Source organism: Haematobia irritans, chromosome 5 (genome assembly GCF_050003625.1).
Source record: "Haematobia irritans isolate KBUSLIRL chromosome 5, ASM5000362v1, whole genome shotgun sequence".
Lineage (NCBI taxonomy): Eukaryota > Metazoa > Arthropoda > Insecta > Diptera > Muscidae > Haematobia > Haematobia irritans.
In genome coordinates this window covers 128,486,504-128,506,873 of record NC_134401.1, presented here as the reverse complement: position 1 = coordinate 128,506,873, position 20,370 = coordinate 128,486,504, and the positions used below count along the sequence as shown (strand labels likewise).

At 37.0% G+C, this 20,370-nt stretch overlaps 1 protein-coding gene across 1 annotated transcript; it reads left to right on the top strand.

Moving 5' to 3' along the window:
- The first annotated feature begins 1,666 nt into the window (after positions 1-1,666).
- Positions 1,667-20,010, top strand: LOC142240605 (solute carrier organic anion transporter family member 74D-like). Its single transcript, XM_075312311.1, has 9 exons — positions 1,667-1,987; positions 2,073-2,302; positions 10,841-11,173; positions 11,238-11,700; positions 11,994-12,200; positions 12,279-12,426; positions 12,533-12,649; positions 19,290-19,615; positions 19,676-20,010. Exons 1-9 carry the CDS (start codon positions 1,818-1,820, stop codon positions 19,851-19,853), a joined length of 2,172 nt encoding a protein of 723 aa, XP_075168426.1. The 5' UTR covers positions 1,667-1,817; the 3' UTR covers positions 19,854-20,010.
- Positions 20,011-20,370: the final 360 nt, after the last annotated feature.

Genomic DNA, 20,370 nt, shown 5'->3' with positions numbered 1-20,370 from the left:
TCTAGAATCCGAAGTTTGCCTGAAATTGGAAATCTAGAGGTATTTTCGGGTCATAAAGAGGTGTGCCGAAAACGGTGAATATCGGTCCATATTTTAGTATAGTCTCCATAAGAACGATCTCCCGATTTAACTCCTTGGGTTTCTAGAAACCGTACACACAAACAAAAATTCACGAAATTTTTTCCAATTAAAATTATAATTGAGTTTTAAAAAATATTCAATTAAAAATTTAATTGATTCAACAAATTTTTTAATTGAAACAAAAATCAATCACAAAAATAATAGTATCAATTTATTTTTTAATTGGATCAATTAACTTTTTAATTGACCTTCAATTAATTTTTTAATTGATACTATCATTTCTGTGATTGAAGACATTTCAATTAAAAATTAATTGGATCAATTAATTTCGTGATTGACTCAGAAATTTTTTTTTGTGTAGTTTTTATCTGATTTGGCTGAAATTGTAAATATTCTGGTATTTTAGGTTCACAAAAACGTGTATCGGATTAAGTTTTTATCGGTCCTGTTGGTAATGCCTCCATATAGACCGACTTCACTTCTTGAGAGTGTAGAAGGCGGACTGATCATGGAAATTGCTTGAAACTCAATGTAAAATTTCCAGATTTTACTTCTACAGATTTCAAATCAAGACGTTATTTTATAATTTTCTTGCGCACTTACAAGAGATGTTAATGTTTCCTCTAAAACTCAAACAAAAATGGTTCTTATAAATCCAGAATCTGATATAGTCCTCATAGGTGAAATCATTAAATTTATCTTCGGGAAGTGTCCTCAAGCCCTCCTGAAATTCCAAAGGAAACCCCAATATTTGGTTCATGGTGGTGGGTATTTAAGATTCTGCCCGGCCGAACTTACTGCTGTATATACTTGTTTTTCTTCATATGCTATCAAAGTCCCTTAAAAACGAGTTGACGGCAACTTTATTTTCCAAATTCACACTCGACTTCCAGCAGGATTTATGCCATGTTTCAAGTAAAAAACGTCTTGAAAATAAAGTGTTGAAAAACATGTCCTATATTTGAACGATTTTTTGCTTTGTAGTCAAGATTCAAAAAGACAACAAATTTAAAGACAATTTTATTAAATTTAAAGAATTTTTCGGAATTATTAAAGTCAAGTTGACCTTAGGCCAAACATTTTCTCTTTCATGTTATAAGGACAATATGATTTTATTGAAAAGTTTATCGACTTTTGGAAAAGGAAAAAACTTTATATTAGAGAAATGCGTCTTCTATGCTAAGCAAAATTTGCATTCGTATTTTAAAGACATGAAATCTTTGACCTCACGACAATATTTTTTTAGTGTATATATGTATACATACCGCTCGATTTTTCAAATATGTATTTTTCATTTATTTTTTTTTATTATTAAAAAATTTCGAATGCCAAATTTCCGCATATATTTAAACAGGTCATTGATCTCCTTTTGTTGTAAAAAATATTTGCATCTTCCTCTCGACCAACAAATAAACCATGATAAAATTTTATTTACGTATCAATCAGTAGGGTGCAAATATTTGTACCCAATGTCCTCATACGAATACAAATAAAATAGAAAACATATTATACGCATATCATGCTGATAAGACGTTTCTTTACTCTTAACCATTATTTTGTCATTCATTTGGCCAATACAATTCGAACAAGTTTAAAAGATTGCATTTCATTTAGTTGGTGGACGTTAAGATTAACTGAACATAGAAATATTTGGCTTTGTAATAAGAAAATCGTTTGACTCGCTATTTAGATCGGATTTAATAAAAATATCTCAATTTTAAAAGGCACATATTAAAATGGCCAAAACGGATATCGATTCGAAAAATGATGCCGAAACAAGAAAAAAACTTTTGGATACCCAAAAGTCCATAGATGCCGAGGAATTGAAACGGGTCTTGAGTGAAACACCTTTAACAAAGGATACCACATGCGGTGTTGGATTCCTACGAGGATCTTTTCTTCAAAAGTAGAGTTTTTCCTATTCACTAAAATGATTTTACAAAAAGTGTCTATGGGTGTGTAATGAAATTTATTATTTGCAAAAATTATAGATTTGCAAATCAAACGGCTTATACGATTATCTATGGCTTGGTCGGTTGTGTTTTTGCTATGGCTAGTGCTTATTTTAATGCCACCATATCGACATTGGAGAAACGATTTAGGATACCTTCACGCAATACTGGCATGATTATGATTGGCAATGACTTGAGTCAGGTCTTGTGTTCGGCATTTTTGGGTTATTATGCTGGCAAAAAACATAGACCCAGATGGATGGGATTTGGTAAGTAAAGGATCGTGAGGAGTTGACATTTTCATTATTTTTTGCAAATATATTAAGCCGTATTTGTACCCTGCGCAACACTGTGGAACAGGGTATTATAAGTTAGTGCATATGTTTGCAACACCCAGAAGGAGACGAGATAAACACATGGTGTCTTTGGCAAAAATGCTTAGGGTGGGTTCCTGAGTCGATATAGCCATGTCCGTCTGTCCGTGAACACATTTTTGTAATCAAAGTATAGGTCGAAGTTTTAATCCAATCGACTTCAAATTTGGCACAAGTATGTGTTTTGGCTCAGAATAGAACCCTATTGATTTTGCAAGAAATCGATTCAGATTTAGATATAGCTCCCATATATATATATTTCACCCGATATGGACTTATATGGCCCCAGAAGCCAGAGTTTTACTATAATTTGCTTAAAATTTTGCACAGGGAGTAAAATTAGCATTGTAGCTATGCGTGCCAAATTTGGTTGAAATCGGTTCAGATTTAGATATAGCTCCCATATATATCGTTCGCCCGATATGGACTAATACGGTACCAGGAGCCAGAGTTTTACCCCAATTTGGTTGAAATTTTGCACTAGGAGTATAATTAGTAGTGTAGTCAAGTGTGCCAAATTTTATTGAAATCGGTTCAAATTTAGATATAGCTCCCATATATATCGATCGTCCGATTTAAACTCCTATGACCACAGAGGCAAATTTTTTGCTCCGATTTAGTTGAAATTTTTCACAGGGAGTAGAATTAGCATTGTAGCTATGCGTGCCAAATTTGGTTGAAATCGGTTCCGATTTAGATATACCTCCCATATATAGCTTCCGCCCGATTTACACTCATATGACCACAGAGGCCAATTTTTAACTCCGATTTAGTTGAAATTTTGCACATGGAGTAGAATTAGCATTGTCGCTATGCGTGCCAAATTTGGTTGAAATCGGTTCAGCTTTAGATATAGGACCAATATATATGTTTTTTCTGATTTCGACAAAAATAGTCAAGATAGCAACATTTTCCTTGTAAAATCGCCACTGCTTAGTCGAAAAGTTATAAAAATGACTCTAATTTTCCCAGACTTCTAATACATATATATCGAGCGATAAATTTTTTTATACCCTCTACCATAGGATGGGAGTATATTAACTTTGTCATTCCGTAACACATCGAAATATTGCTCTAAGACCCCATAAAGTATATATATTCTGGGTCGTGGTGAAATTCTGAGTCGATCTGAGCATGTCCGTCCGTCCGTCTGTTGAAATCACGCTAACTTCCGAACGAAACAAGCTATCGACTTGAAACTTGGCAAAAGTAGTTGTTATTGATGTAGGTCGGATGGTATTACAAATGGGCCATATCGGTCCACTTTTACGTATAGCCGCCATATAAACGGACCCCCAAATTTGGCTTGCGATTGCTCTAAGAGAAGCAAATTTCATCCGATCCGGCTGAAATTTGGTACATGGTGTTAGTATATGGTCTCTAAGAACCATGCAAAAATTGGTCCATATCAGTCCATAATTACATATAGCCCCCATATAAACCGATCCCCCGATTTGGCTTGCGGAGCCTCTAAGAGAACCAAATTTCATCCGATCCGGTTAAAAATTTGGTACATGGTGTTAGTATATGGTCTCTAACAACCATGCAAAAATCAGTCCACATCGGTCTATAATTATATATAGCCCCATATAAACCGATCCCCCGATTTGGCTTGCGGAGCCCCTAAGAGAAGCAAATTTCATCCGATCCGGCTGAAATTTGGTACATGGTATTGGTATATGTTCTCCAATGACAATGCAAAAATTGGTCCACATCGGTTCATAATTATATATAGCCCCCATATAAACCGATCCCCCGATTTGTCCTCCGGAGCCTCTTGGAGGAGCAAAATTCATCCGATCCGTTTGAAATTTGGAACATAATGTTAGAATGTCGTCTATAACAAACACGTAAGAATTGGTACATATCGTTCTATAATTATATATAGCCCCCATATAAACCGTTCCCCAGATTTGATCTCCGGAGCCTCTTGGAGGAGCAAAATTCATCCGATCCGGTTGAAATTTGCAACGTGGTGTTAGTATAAGGCCGCTAATATCCACGCCAAAATTGGTCCATATCGGTCCATAGTTATATAGCAGATCCCCAATCACACAAAAATTGGTCCATATCGGTTCATATTCATGGTTGCCACTCGAGCCAAAAGTAATCTACCAAAATTTTATTTTTATGGAAAACATTGTCAAAACGTTATTTCTATAGAAAATTTTGTAAAAATTTTATTTCTATAGAAAATTTTGTCAAAATTTTATTTCTAGAGAAATTTTGTCAAAATTTTATTTCTATAGAAAATTTTGTCAAAATTTTATTTCTATAGAAAATTGTTTTCCAAATTTTACTTCTTAGAAAATGTTGTCAAAATTTTATTTTGTCAAAAATTTATTTCTATAGAAACTTAAAACTTTATTATATACGTATTTAATCGACCTTTTTTAGTTTAATATATACTACGTATGGACTACCTTGTAATTTAGAAGACGGTGCACCGCGGTGTTAGGAAGTTTTAAGATACCTTGCCATCGGCAAGTGTTACCGCAACCCAAGTAATTCGATTGTGGATGACAGTCTTCAGTAGAAGTTTCTACGCAATCCATGGTGGAGGGTACATAAGCTTCGGCCTGGCCGAACTTACGGCCTTATATACTTGTTTTTTACTAACATTGTGTTCCACCCTAATGCATTAGCCGACTTAAATTTTGAGTCTATAGATTTTGTAGAAGTCTATCACATTCTGTCCAGATCGAGTGATATTTAAATGTATGTATTTGGGACAAACCTTTTATATAGCCCCAAACACATTTGACGGATGTGATATGGTATCGAAAATTTAGTTCTACAAAGTGGTGCAGGGTATAATATAGTTGGCCCCGCCCGACTTTAGACTTTCCTTACTTGTTATAACTCGCTTTGTTCATATTTTTATACCCACGGGGGTATGATAAGTTTGTCATTCCGTGACGGGGTGACGGGGGTATAACAACTTTGTCATTCCGTTTGCAACACATCGAAGTATCGATTTCCGACTATATAAAGTATATGTATTCTTAATCATGGAGAAATTCTAAGACGATATAACCATGTCTGTCTGTCTGTCTGCCTGGCTGTCTGTTGTAATCACGCTTTAGTCTTCAGTAATAAAGCACTCGTGCTGAAATTTTGCACAAACTCGTCTTTTGTCTGCAGGCAGGTCAAGTTCGAAGATATCGGTCCAGGTTTTGATGTAGTTCCCATATAAACCTACCACCCGATTTGGGGACTTGGGCTTCTAGAATCCGCAGTTTTTATCCAATTTACCTGAAATTGGAAATCTGGAGGTATTTTAGAACCATAAAGAGGTGTGCCGAAAATGGTGAGTATCGGTCCATGTTTTGGTATGGTCCCCATGTAAACCGACCTCCCGATTTGGGGTCTTGGGCTTATAGAAACCTTAGTTTTTATCTAATTTGCCTGATATTGTAAATATTCTGGTATTTTAGGCTAACAAAAAACGTGCATTTTAGGCTCACACAAACGTGTAGCATGCACTGATCATGAAAATTGCACAAAACTCAAAGTAAAATTTCCAGATTTAACTCCTCGGGTGAAAATCTACAGATTTAAGATTTGAAATCAAGACGTTATTTTATAATTTTCTTGTACATTTACAAGAGATGTTAATGATTCTTCTAAAACTCAAACAAAAATGGTTCTTATAAATCCAGAATCTGATATAGTCAGTAAAATCTTTAAATTTATTTTCGGGTGCACTGGTTGAATATTTGATTCATGGTGGTGGGTATTCAATTGGTAATTTTAACTTTTCTTATTTCAAATAGGTTAAAAACAGAGTAGGTTAGGTGGCAGCCCGATGTATTAGGTTCGCTTAGACTATTCAGTCCATTGTGATACCACAGTGGTGAACTTCTCTCTTATCACTGAGTTCTGCCCGACCTCCTTTTCAGGCAATCGTTAGAATGCATAAAAAATTACATATTGTTTTTTTTTTTTTAGCAAAATATGCAAGATTCTTTAATTCACATACAAAACACTGAATTCGGATCACACCTTGAGAAGTGATACAAATTCAATGCAACATCCGTCCTATGACAAGCCCATGTTGAATTCATCGCTTTTGTGCCAATTTTGCACTACTTCCAGATCCAAAAATAAAATTTTCACTGCTTTTTTGTGACGCTTTTTTGTTTTGCAGGAATATTATATTAGACCACTAATAGTTTTCACATGTACGTTGTTGCTGTAGAATATAAAATAAAAGCAACAATCCAGCAATCATTTTTATCGACACTGTTTTTAATCTATTTGAAAGAAAACAAGTATATACTGCCGTAAGTTCGGCCAGGCCGAATCTTATGTACCCTCCATCATGGATTGCGTAGAAACTTCTACGAAAGACTGTCATCCACAGGGTTGGCCTGTCACAAACTGTGACTTTTGCGACATACATTTGCGACGGTATAATACGTATGTCGCAAAAGTCGTAAACCTACTGTAGAAAACATAATTTTGAATAGAAGAAATCCTGAACATTTTTTAATTTAGCTTGACAGCATTCACTGTGAGTTTCTGCAGAAATTTGTGAAAGTTTTTCCACGGTCAAGCCTATTTTCTTAGGTGGTATCGAAATTCCCGTTGGTGAGTGTGCAAAATACCTTGAGGTTATATTGGACAGGAGACTGAACTTAAAGCTAAGAAAGGACGAGAAAATCCACGGTTATCCTGTACTCGTGCAAAAGGCAATAGGGAAAATGTGGGGACTAAAACCTTCTCTTCGCACATACCATCGTCTTGGATATCATCGAATTTGCTGCGACTTTTGTTACTTTTTCTACATTTACGACACGTATGTGACGTTTACGACGTTTACAACTTTGCGACAGTCGCAAACCTAAAAAAGTTTGATACAGACCATCTCCGGTCATCCACAATCGAATTGAAATATGAGGGTCGCTTATATGGGGGCTATATACAATTATGAACTTGATATGGACCAATATTTGTGTGATTGGGAATCGATTTATCTGAGGGCTATATATAATTATAGACCGATATGGACCTAGTTAGGCATGTTGTTAACGGCCATACACTAGCACAATGTACCAAATTTCAACTGACTCGGATGAAATTTGGTCCTCCAAGAGTCTCCAAAACCAAATCGCGGGATCGGTTTATATGGGGGCTATATATGATTATGGACTGATATGGACCACTTTTAGCATGGCTGTTAAATATCATATACTACCACCACGTACCAACTTTCAACCATATCGGATGAATTTTGCTTCTCCAAAAGGCACTGGAGGTCAAATCTGGGGATCGGTTTATATGGGGGGCTATATATAATTATGGACCGATTTCGACCAATTTGTTTGAGGTCATATATTAACACCACGTACCAAATTTCAACAAATCGGATGAATTTTGCTCTTCCAAGGGGCTCCGGAGGTCAAATCTGGTGATCGGTTTATATGGGGGCTATATAATTCTGGACCGATGTGGACCAATTTTTGCATGGTTGTTAGAGACCATATACTAACACCATGTACCAAATTTCATCCGGATCGGATGAAATTTGCTTCTCTTAGAGACTCCGCAAGCCAAATCGGGGGATCGGTTTATATGGGGGCTATATATAATTATGAACCGATGTGGACCAAGTTTGCACGGTTGTTAGAGATCATATGCTGACACCATGTACCAAATTTCAGCCGGATCGGATGAAATTTGCTTCTCTTAGAGGCCTCGCAAGCCATATTTGGGGGTCCGTTTATACGGGGGCTAAAGGGTGATACGGTCAAAATTTGGTCTAGAGAAAACGCGTGTAAATCGGTGAAATCGCAAAATTTTGATACGCTTTTGCGTGGACGGCATTTTGACAACTGAAGAGTGAATTCCAAAAGCAAAATAGGAGCAACATTCTACACATACACCTTCAAAATGAGGGGTGTTCAGGTTTTTTAAATGCAAAATTGAAAGAAATACGTCAAGTTTATATTGACCAAATTTTGACCGTATCACCCTTTAGAATTAGCATTGTAGCTATGCGTGCCAAATTTGGTTGAAATCGGTTCAGATTTAGATATAGCTCCAATATATAGCTTTCGGCATTTACACTCATATGACCACAGAGGCCAATTTTTTGCTCCGATTTAGTTGAAATTTTGCACAGGGAGTAGAATTAGCATTGTAGCTGTGCGTGCCAAATTTGTTTGAAATTGGTTCAGATTTATTTCGACAAAAATGGTCAAAATACCAACATTTGCCTTGTAAAATCGCCACTGCTTAGTCGATACATAATACATATATATCGAGCGAAAAGTTGTAAAAATGACTGTAATTTTCCTAAACTTCGAGCGATATATATAGAGCGATAAATCATAAATAAACTTTTGCGAAGTTTCCTTAAAATTGCTTCAGATTTAAATGTTTCCCATATTCTTTTACTAACATTGTGTTCCACCCTAGTGCATTAGCCGACTTAAATTTTGAGTCTATAGATTTTGTAGAAGTCTATCAAATTCTGTCCAGATCGAGTGATATTTAAATGTATGTATTTGGGACAAACCTTTATATATAGCCCCCAACACTGATGTGTTATGGTAACGAAAATTTAGATCTACAAAGTGGTGCAGGATATAATATAGTCGGCCCCGTCCGACTTTAGACTTTCCTTACTTGTTTTTTACTAACATTGTGTTCCACCCTAGTGCATTAGCCGACTTAAGTTTTGAGTCTATATGTTAGATTTTGTAGAAGTCGATCAGATCGAGTGATATTTAAATGTATGTATTTGGGACAAACCTTTTCTATAGCCCACAACACATTTGACGGATGTGATATGGTATCGAAAATTTAGTTCTGCAAAGTGGTGCAGGGTATAATATAGTCGGCCCCGCCCGACTTTAGACTTTCCTTACTTGTTATAACTCGCTTTTTTCATATTTTTATACCCACGGAGGTAAGATAAGTTTGTCATTCCGTTTGTAACACATCGAAGTATCGATTTCCGACTATATAAAGTATATATATTCTTGATCATGGAGAAATTCTAAGACGATATAACCATGTCTGTCTGTCTGTCTGCCTGGCTGTCTGTTGTAGTCACGCTTTTGTCTTCAGTAATAAAGCACTCGTGCTGAAATTTGGCACAAACTCGTCTTTTGTCTACAGGCAGGTCAAGTTCGAAGATGGGCTATATCGGTCCAGGTTTTGATATAGTCCCCATATAAACCGACCTCCCGGTTTGGGGTCTTGGGCTTATAGAAATCGTAGTTTTTATCCAATTTCCCTGAAATTTGAAATCTAGAGGTATTTTATGACCGTAAAGAGATGTGCCAAAAATGGTGAGTATCGGACCATGTTTTGGTATAGCCCCCATATAGACCGATCTCCCGATTTTACTTCTTGGGCTTCTAGAGTCCGAAGTTTTTATCCAATTTTCCTGAAATTGGAAATCTAGAGGTGTTTGAGGACCATAAAGAGGTGTGCCGAAAATGGTGAGTATCGGTCCATGTTCTGGTATAGGCCCCATATAAATCGATTTCCCGATTTTATTTCTTGGGCTTCTACAATCCACAGTTTTTATCCAATTTACCTGAAATTGGAAATCTAGAGGTATTTTAGAACCATAAAGAGGTGTGCCAAAAATGGTGAGTATCGCTTCATGTTTTGATATAGCCCCCAAAAAAAGCGTCGCCAAAAAAGTAGTGAAAATGTTCCTTTTCGATCCGGAAGTGGTGCAAAATTGACGCAGAAGCAATGAATTTAACATGGACTTGTCATAGGACGGATGTCCACCATTTCAAAAGCCGTTGCACTGAATGTGCTACACTTCTTAAGGTGTGATTCGAATTCAGTGGTTTGGATATGAATTAAAATTTTTGTGATATTTTGCCAAATAAATAATTTTTATAATTTTTTATGATTTTTAATGCATTTTAATGCTTGTCTGAAACGTTTGACCTCAAATATCTTCAAAAATTCACAATTTTTCTAGAATTGATTTAACATTTTTATCGACACTTTTTTTAACCTATTTGAAACAAAAAAAGTTAAAATTACAGCGAGTTATAATAAATTGAATTAAAAGAATTTCCTGTATAGTTAAAATAAAGAACATCTTTGGGAGGACATTTTTGGAAGTGCTTTTAAAATTGTGCCTTTAGAAGAACTTCCAATTTTTTTTGCTGGGAAACTAATGTATAAGCGACTATCTAATTGCATCACCAGTTTTCACATGTTATAATGCTGTAATGTATAAAACATTAGAAATCTAGACATTTCAAATAAGTACACAAACAAGTACATTGTCAAAATGTAAAATATGAAGACATTATACAAATTTAATTTACAGTTTTTTTCTCATTTAGATAATAGTTAATAATATTGCTAAACATATATTGCAAATGTTTGAATAATGTCTGTAGACAGCTTGATTGGCATGTGTAAACGATACAATTTATTTTATATTTTTAGGTCTTCTAACACTGGTCGTGTTTTGTATGTTGACGGTAACACCGCATTTCATTTACGGCCCGGGAGAAGATGCTCTTAGTCTAACAAAAGAATATGGTGCGGTATCTGATATTAATATATCCTTGCAAGATTTAGAAGAGCAAAGACAAAAAATTCTATGTCGTGATGATGGTACCGGTGTGGAATGTGAAACACGAGAAGGTAGTCTACCACCGCAAATTCTTTTATTTATAGCACAGTTTATAGCCGGTGTCGGAGGTTCATTGTATTATACCCTAGGAGTTTCTTATATGGATGATAATACAGAAAAAGCCAAAGCTCCAACTATGTTAAGTAAGTAACTTTAAGATTAACCTTTGGAAAAATAGTCAAACAATTTTTGAAAATTTCGTTTTAGGTATTTCTTACTTTTTCGGATTATTGGGCCCTTCAATGGGTTACACTTTGGCCTCCATATGTTTGCGTATCTATATAGCTCCCCATCTAACACCCATAATAAATAATCGTGATTCACGATGGTTGGGTGCCTGGTGGATGGGATGGCTTATTATGGCCTGCCTTATTTTTCTTTGTGGTCTCTTCATGTTTCTCTTCCCCAAGGAATTACCATTAACTGCTGCCCGAAGAAAAATTCAAGATCTTCGAGCAAAAGAAGAAAATATGGGAAAATCTGTGGAGCGTATACAACAGAAGGCTTCATTCTCTGATATGTTGAGAACCTTCAAAATGTTCTTTAAAAACAAAATTGTTTTATTCAATTCATCATCGAATGTTTTCTTTTTCTTTGGTTATGTGCCATATTGGATATTTACAGCAAAATACATTGAAATTCAATATCGACAATCGGCAGCAACATCGAGGTAAGTCATGGCCAATAAATAAAACCTTATTGGTGAAATACATAAAAACAAATCTACACAAACAAAATAATTTACTTCTAGGAAATGAAATTTTAGACCAAAGTAACACTTTAGCTATGCTCTTGAAACATGTTTGATAAAAAAAAAGATTTAGATATAGCACCAATTTTCATTTATTTGTTTATCAATTAATTTTTTAATTTAATCAAATAAATTATTAATTGATAAAGGTATAAATTCACCTTAATTTTTATTCGTAAAGTCTCTCTCCTCTTCTCCCTCTTTATTTACAGCATTGTTACCGGTACAGTGGCATTGGCCTTTTCTGCGATAGCAATCCTACTATCTGGTGTTATCATATCAAAATATAAGCCACGAGCTCGCTATTTGGCTGGTTGGAATATTTTAGTCGATATCGTTACCATGTCTGGTATGGTTGCTTATGCCTTTATTGGATGTGATGGTAACGATATTTCACTGATTAGTAATTCTTATGATAGGTAATGGTTTAGGGTTTTGAGAGCTCCTAATCTTAAATTTAATTTGATTAATTTTTCACAAACAATTTTTTTTTGTAGTGTTTTAAATACCACCGTTAGCTGTAGTACCTCTTGCCATTGTGATTATGTGCGTTATATGCCTGTATGTGGAGAAGACCAAATGACTTATATTTCACCATGTCATGCGGGATGCAAACGGGAACATATGGATTCACAGGGAATTAAGGTAGGCAGATCATTTGTTTATTATTAGTAATTTTACATATTTATCACCTATGGATCAACGACTTTATTTTATTGACTTTTTCTATAAAATCTTTGTTTTTTTTCAGAGTTACTATGATTGCTCTTGTATTCCATCGTTATCGAATGAAACCCTAAATGTGAATCCCCTTTTTGAAAGACTTACTACAACAGATATTAACAGCTCCAGTTTAAATGTAACTAATGTAAGTAAGATTTTATACAGAGCTCAAGAAATAAAACAGATGATCGGTGAATACTGTTTTGAGAATATAGGAAAAAATATTAAACGTCTTCGGATATAACCCCTATTCGGTAGGGTCTGGCGAATATACATAGGCAACTTATGAATCTATCCAAAGAGGGATTTTGACCCAATCAATAACAAACCTACGGATGTCATATGACTGGATAAGATTTAGGGATCAGAAGCATCTATAAAGGCTAAACAATATTCCTGATAACCAAATATAACAAAGAATTCAATATAACGAAACAAGCTTTCTAGGTAAATATCATATCTTGGAAGTCACCCTGGTGTAATGGTTATTATGTCTGTCTTGCATACCAAGAACCATAGATTCAGTTCCAGTTTCGACCGAACTAAAAAAAAAACAGTATATACGGCCGTAAGTTCGGCCAGGCCGAAGCTTATGTACCCTCCACCATGGATTGCGTAGAAACTTCTACTAAAGACTGTCTTCCACAATCGAATTACTTGGGTTGCGGTAACACTTGCCGATGGCAAGGTATCTTAAAACTTCCTAACACCGTCTTCTAAATTGCAAAGTAGTCCATACGTGGTATATATTAAACTAAACAAGTATATACGGCCGTAAGTTTGGCCAGGCCGAATCTTATGTACCCTCTACCATGGATTGCGTAGAAATTTCTACGAAAGACTGTCATCGATAGTCGAATTACTTGGGTTGTGGTATCTTAAAACTTCTTAACATCGTTTTCTAAATTGTGAGTTATTCCATACGTGGTATATATTAGACAATACGTAGAGAGCCAGAATTGAAATATGGGGGTCGCTTATATGGGGGCTATATACAATTATGAACTTGATATGGACCAATTTTTGTGTGATTGGGGATCGATTTATCTGAGGACTATATATAACTATAGACCGATATGCACCTAGTTATGGATGGTTGTTAACGGCCATATACTAGCACAATGTACCAAATTTCAACTGACTCGTATGAAATTTGCTCCTCCAAGAGGCTCCAAAACCAAATCTCGGGATCGGTTTATATGGGGGCTATATATGATTATGGACTGATATGAACCACTTTTGGCATAGTTGTTAAATATCATATACTACCACCACGTACCAAATTTCAACCAGATCGAATGAATTTTGCTTCTCCAAAAGGTACCGGAGGTCAAATTTGGGGATCGGTTTATATGGGGGATATATATAGTTACGGACTGATATGAACCAATTCCTGAATTGTTGTTGGATACCATATACAAACTTCAGGTACCAAATTTCAACCGAATGGGATGAATTTTGGTCTTCCAAGAGGCTCCGGAGGTTAAATCTGGTGATCGGTTTATATGGGGCTATATATAATTATGGACCGATGTGGACCAATTTTTGCATGGTCATTAGAGACCATATGTTAACACCATGTACCAAATTTCAGCAGGATCGGATGAAATTTGCTTATCTTAGAGGATCCGCAAGCCAAATCGGGGGATCGGTTTATATGGGGGCTATATATAATTATGGACCGATGTTTACCAATTTTTGCATGGTTGTTAGAGACCGTAGCACGTACCAAATTTCAGCCGGATCGGATGAATTTTGCTCCTCTAAGATGCTCCGGAGGTCAAATCTGGGGATCGGTTTATATGGGGTTATATATGGACCAATTTTTGCATGGATGTTAGAGACCATATACTCACACCATGTACCAAATTTCAGCCGGAACGGATGAAATATGCTACTCTTATAGGCTCCGCAAGCCAAATCTGGGGGTCCGTTTATATGGGGGCTATACGTAAAAGTGGACCGATATGGCCCATTTGCAATACCATCCGACCTACATCAATAACAACTACTTGTGCCAAGTTTTAAGTCGATAGCTTGTTTCGTTCGGAAGTTAGCATGATTTCAACAGACGGACGGACATGCTCAGATCGACTCAGAATTTCACCACGACCCAGAATATATATACTTTATGGGGTCTTAGAGCAATATTTCGATGTGTTACAAACGGAATGACAAAGTTAATATACCCCCCATCCTATGGTGGAGGGTATAAAAAGGCCGATTAAATACGTATATAATTAAGTTTGACAAAATTTTTTAGATAGAAATAGAAATAAAATTTTGACAAAATTTTCTATAGAAATAAAATTTTGACAAAATTTTCTATAAAAATAAAATTTTGACAAAATTTTCTAAAGAAATAAAATTTTGACAAAATTTTCTATAGAAATAAATTTTTGACAAAATTTTCTATAGAAATAAAATTTTGACAACATTTTCTATAGAAATAAAATTTTGACAAAATTTTCTATAGAAATAAAATTTTGACAAAATTTTCTATAGAAATAACATTTTGGTAGATATTTGGGTCGAGTGGCAACCATGATTATGAACCGATATGGACAAATTTTTGTGTGATTGGGTATCGGCTATATATAACTATAGACCGATATGGAACAATTTTAGCATGGTTGTTATAGGCCATATACTAACACCACGTTCCAAAATTCAACCGGATCGGATGAATTTTGCTCCTCCAAAAGGCTCCGGAGGACAAATGGGGGGATCGGTTTATATGGAGGCGATATATAATTATGGACCGATGTGGACCAATTTCTGCATGGTTGTTATAGACTTACACTATGTGCCACATTTCAGCCGGATCGGATGAAATTTGCTTCTCTTTGAGGCTCCGCAAGCCAAATCTGGGGATCGGTTTATATGGGGGCTATATATAATTATGGACCGATATGGACCAATTTTTGCATGGTTGTTAGAGACCATATAATAACACCACGTACCAAATTTCAAACGGATCGGATGAATTTTGCTCCACCAAAAGGCTCCGGAGGACAAATGTGGGGATCGGTTTATACGGAGGCTATATATAATTATGGACCGATGTGGATCAATTTCTGCATGGTTTTTATAGACCATATACTTACACCATGTACAAAATTTCAGCCGGATCGGATGAAACTTGCTTCTCTTTGTGACTCCGCAAGCCAAATCTGGGGATCGGTTTATATGGGGGCTATATTTAATTATGGACCGATGTGGACCAATTTTTGCATGGTTGTTGGAGACCATATACTTACACCATGTACCAAATTTCAGCCGGATCGGATGAAATTTGCTTCTCTTAGAGGCTCTGCAACCAAATCTGGGGATCGGTTTATATGGAGGCTATATATAATTATGGACCGATGTGGACCAATTTTTGCATGGTTGTTAGAGACCATATACTTACACCATGTACAAATTTCAGCCGGATCGGATCAAATTTGCTTCTCTTAGAGGCTCTGCAAGCCAAATCTGGGGTCGGTTTATATGGGGCTATATATAATTATGGACCGATGTGGACCAATTTTTGCATGGTTGTTAGAGACCATATACCAACACCATGTACCAAATTTTATCCGGATCGGATGAATTTTGCCTCTCCAAGAGGCTCCGCAAGCCAAATCTGAGCTCGGTTTATATGGGGGCTATACGTAAAAGTGGTCCTATATGGCCCATTTGCAATACCATCCGACCTACATCAATAAAAACTACTTGTGCCAAGTTTCAAGTCGATAGCTTGTTTCGTTCGGAAGCTTAGATCGACTCAGAATTTCACCACGACCAAGAATATATATACTTTATGGTGTCTTAGAGCAATATTTCGATGTGTTACAAACGGAATGACAAGGTTAATATACCCTCATCCTATGGTGGAGGGTATAAAAATTATAGGAAAATAAAGAATTGGTGGGAAAGGCTGCTAATATAGTAATAATTTCTTAAAGGGTCGACGTTTTGGAAAATAAACCCCAGATCTTATTCCCACCATCGCTTTCAGTACAATCCAAATGCACATTTGCACGATAGGTTTTATACAATAAAAATAAGGGTAGCTCGCCTCGTTGGAGTAAGTGTAAAGAATAGTGACCTGCGGAGGATATCCGCAGGTCACTATTCTGCACCATCTGGAGGTTCCTCAATTGGGTCTCGCTTATACTCGGAGTCCAAGGGGGAACGCATGATCGATAATGAGACGAGCAATTGACTCAAAGGTCTTTGTAATCGTCTCCATATCCTTCCGTTAAGTGCTATAAACAATGCCTTCAGGATCTTGTTCTACTCCCAATGTTCTTAGGTTAGGTATAATGGAAGCCCGTTATTTTAGACTCACTTACTCTATTCAGTCCATTGATGCACCACAGGTAATGAACATTTGTTTTATTAATGAGTGCTGGCCAATTCTATTGTTACTTTAATTATATGGAACCTCCTTTTTATAATCGAGTCCGAACGGCGTTTCACTTTCCGAGAAGATTTGGAGCACTCAGAAATGTCACCAGCATTACTGAAAAGCGAATGCTGGAATAATCCACCGCTTAAAGCTTTTTTCTGTTTGTTCGAAACTCGGATTGAACTCATGACCATTTGTATGCAAAGTGGGCATGCTAACCAATGCACCACAGTGGCTCCCCAACGTTCTTGGTAATAAGTTTTTGGTGTTTACAAAATAGCAAAAGTTTATCAAGCGTCACGTCAAGAATCTTTGGGTTTTTGCACGTGGAAATGCGCCGACCACGAAATTGGATGTCGAGCTCACCTCTTTAGTCCACGACGTGAAAAATGGGGTTGTAGTTTCCTGTCGCCCAAGAAGTCTCTTAGTGAGGGAGGCAAGTCATTATTCTTCACCTCAAGCGCTTGACGTAACTATAGAACTGTCATCCGTTCAGGTTATCAGGAGGACATCTGGTGATGATAGGGTATTCTCTTCAGAAGTTAAATGGAAGGGGGAGCACAACGCCTTGAGGTATGTCCTGCTTATTCCAACTGGGTGAACATTTAGTCCCTTTAAATTCCACATAGGATTGTTTACCATATAGTTAGTCAACCATATCTGCAGATTATTAGTGCGGGAGGTTTCCATAATATCCCCTAAGAGGTTGGCATGACTTAGCATATCAAAGGCGTTCGACAAATGCTACGGGAATGCAACCTTCGGCTTCACACAACGCAGTCGAGTCGTACTCCTGTTCAATCGAAAATCACGCTGATGTTGAGCCAACATTAAGTGTTCTGTGAAGTAAAGGGTGATACGGTCAAAATTTGGTCAAGGGAAAGCGCGTGTAAATCGGTGAAATCGTTTATTTAAAAAATCACATTAAATTTCTTTTTCAAGTTCAATTAGTATAAAATTCAGGAAAAATATTCAGTTAGGCTTTCGCTTTTCCAAATCCGAATTGCCGGGCCTCACGCTTGACACCTGCCATCAGATTTTGTACAGCCACCTTGTCCACCTTCTTCGCCGCAGAAAGCCAGTTTGCCTTGGACTGCTGCTCGTCCTTAGCAGTTTTTTTGGTCATCTTTAGGTTCCGCTTGACAATAGCCCAGTATTTCTCAATTGGGCGGAGCTCTGGCGTGTTGGGAGGGTTCTTGTCCTTGGGAACCACCTGCACGTTGTTGGCGGCGTACCACTCCATGGCCTTTTTACTGTAATGGCAAGATGCCAAATCCGGCCAAAACAGTACGGGACAACCGTGTTTCTTCAGGAAAGGCAGCAGACGTTTATTCAAACACTCTTTCACGTAAATTTCTTGGTTGACAGTCCCGGAAGCTATGAAAATGCTGCTTTTCAAGCCACAGATACAGATGGCTTGCCAAACCAGATATTTCTTTGCGAACTTTGACAGTTTTATGTGCTTGAAAATATCTGCTACCTTTCCCCTTCCTTTTGCCGTATAAAACTCCTGTCCCGGAAGCTGCTTGTAGTCGGCTTTGACGTAGGTTTCGTCGTCCATTACCACGCAGTCAAACTTCGTCAGCATCATCGGGGATCGCGCTTCTTGTAAGTCGATAGTCCGGCCCGTATTTTGGCTCGATGAACGGTTGTAGACGATACACCCAGTTTATTTGCGGCATCTCGGAGAGAAAGGTTGGGGTTTCGCTTGAAACTACCGGCAACTCTCTTTGTCTCTTTGTCGTCTCAGCGGCTTCCGGTTTTCGATTTCCCCCCGATTCAGACTTCCTGGCTGTCGACAAACGTTCCCCAAACACTTTAATTACATTTGTAACGGTTGATTTGGCAACTTTTAGCGATTTTGCCAGCTTTGCGTGCGAGTAGCTCGGATTTTCGCGATGCGCGAGCAAAATTTTGATACGCTGCTCTTCTTGCTTGGACGACAGGTTCAGGTTTTTTAAATGCAAAATTGAAAGAAATACGTCAAGTTTATATTGACCAAATTTTGACCGTATCGCCCTTTAGGGCGGAAGAAAGTGTGTAGCAGAAGAAAGTAGAGTAATCGGTCATTACGAATCTCCAAAGTGTGCCTATTTCCCTGGTTTCAGAACCAGAAAACCCTTTCCTTTTTGTCCACATATCTGATATTTCAAGGAGGCTGAGACAAAAATTGAAGGTGTGGAACGAAAACCTATAATTTTTTGGACACCTAAAAGCCCAAAACTTAGATAACTGCCTGGTGACCATATAGGCTGCTTGGTCTGAGGCATGGACGTCTCGCCTTTGTCCTCTGCTTCCACGGCCTACAATCTAGGTTGTTCGAGAAATTATCAACAAAATGAATTTTGTTCCGGTCACAGATTCATTTTTATTTGTTTTCCCCTTTTAGCTCTCCCTAGGAACTGGAGGTCAAGCTATGTCTGGAGCATGTCCCGTTAAATGTTCTCAACAATTTATCACCTTCTTGGCCGTTATGTGTGTCATCAAATTCTTTGCGGCCACAGGCAGAGCTTCGAATTTACTAATAACAATGCGTTCAGTTTCCCCAGAAGATAAATCGGCCCTTATGGGTTTTGGTATGATGTTCATTTCGTTGGTGTGTTTTGTGCCAGCTCCCATATTTTATGGTTGGATATTTGATAAGAATTGTTTGGTTTGGGGTAAAACATGTACCAACAAAGGCAATTGTTGGCTCTACGATGCGGCAAGTTTAAGGTGAGACTGAAAGAATTCAATTGCTTTATTATATTAATGAGTTTTCTATTTTCTTTTCAGATTAACTTTGAATTTAGTTGCAGCCTTCTTTGTGGGCATTAGTACATTCTGTAATGCTGGAGTTTGGTATTATGTAAAAAATCTCAAAGTATTCGATGATGAAGATGAAAAAGTTAAGGAACTACAAATGTTGGCCAAAAACCAGGGTCAAAATGGAAACCAAAGTGAAGATATGTAGAAAAGGGAAATTATATAGGAGATACTTATTAAAAAACGACATTATTTCTCACATTTAGCATATTGCTATTTTCATAATAAGCGAACAAATATTAACATTTTACATGTATTTATATAAGTATTATTTTAAAACTAAAATTTTGGATTTTACTGTATAAGGTGTATTAAAATTGAGATTTGACAGGGAAAACGTTAACATAATTATTACCACGATGAATCTTATGTACCCCCTACCACGGATTATATCCAAGTAATTCGATCATTTTATAATCTTGGTATGTATCTAGGTTAGGTTAGGTGGCAGCCCGATGTATCAGGCTCACGTAGACTATTCAGTCCATTGTGATACCACATTGGTGAACTTGTCTCTTATCACTGAGTGCTGCCCGATTCCATGTTAAGCTCAATGACAAGGGACCTACTTTTTATAGCCGAGTCCGAACGGCGTTCCACATTGCAGTGAAACCACTTAGAGAAGCTTTGAAACACTCACCAGCATTACTGAGGTGGGATAATCC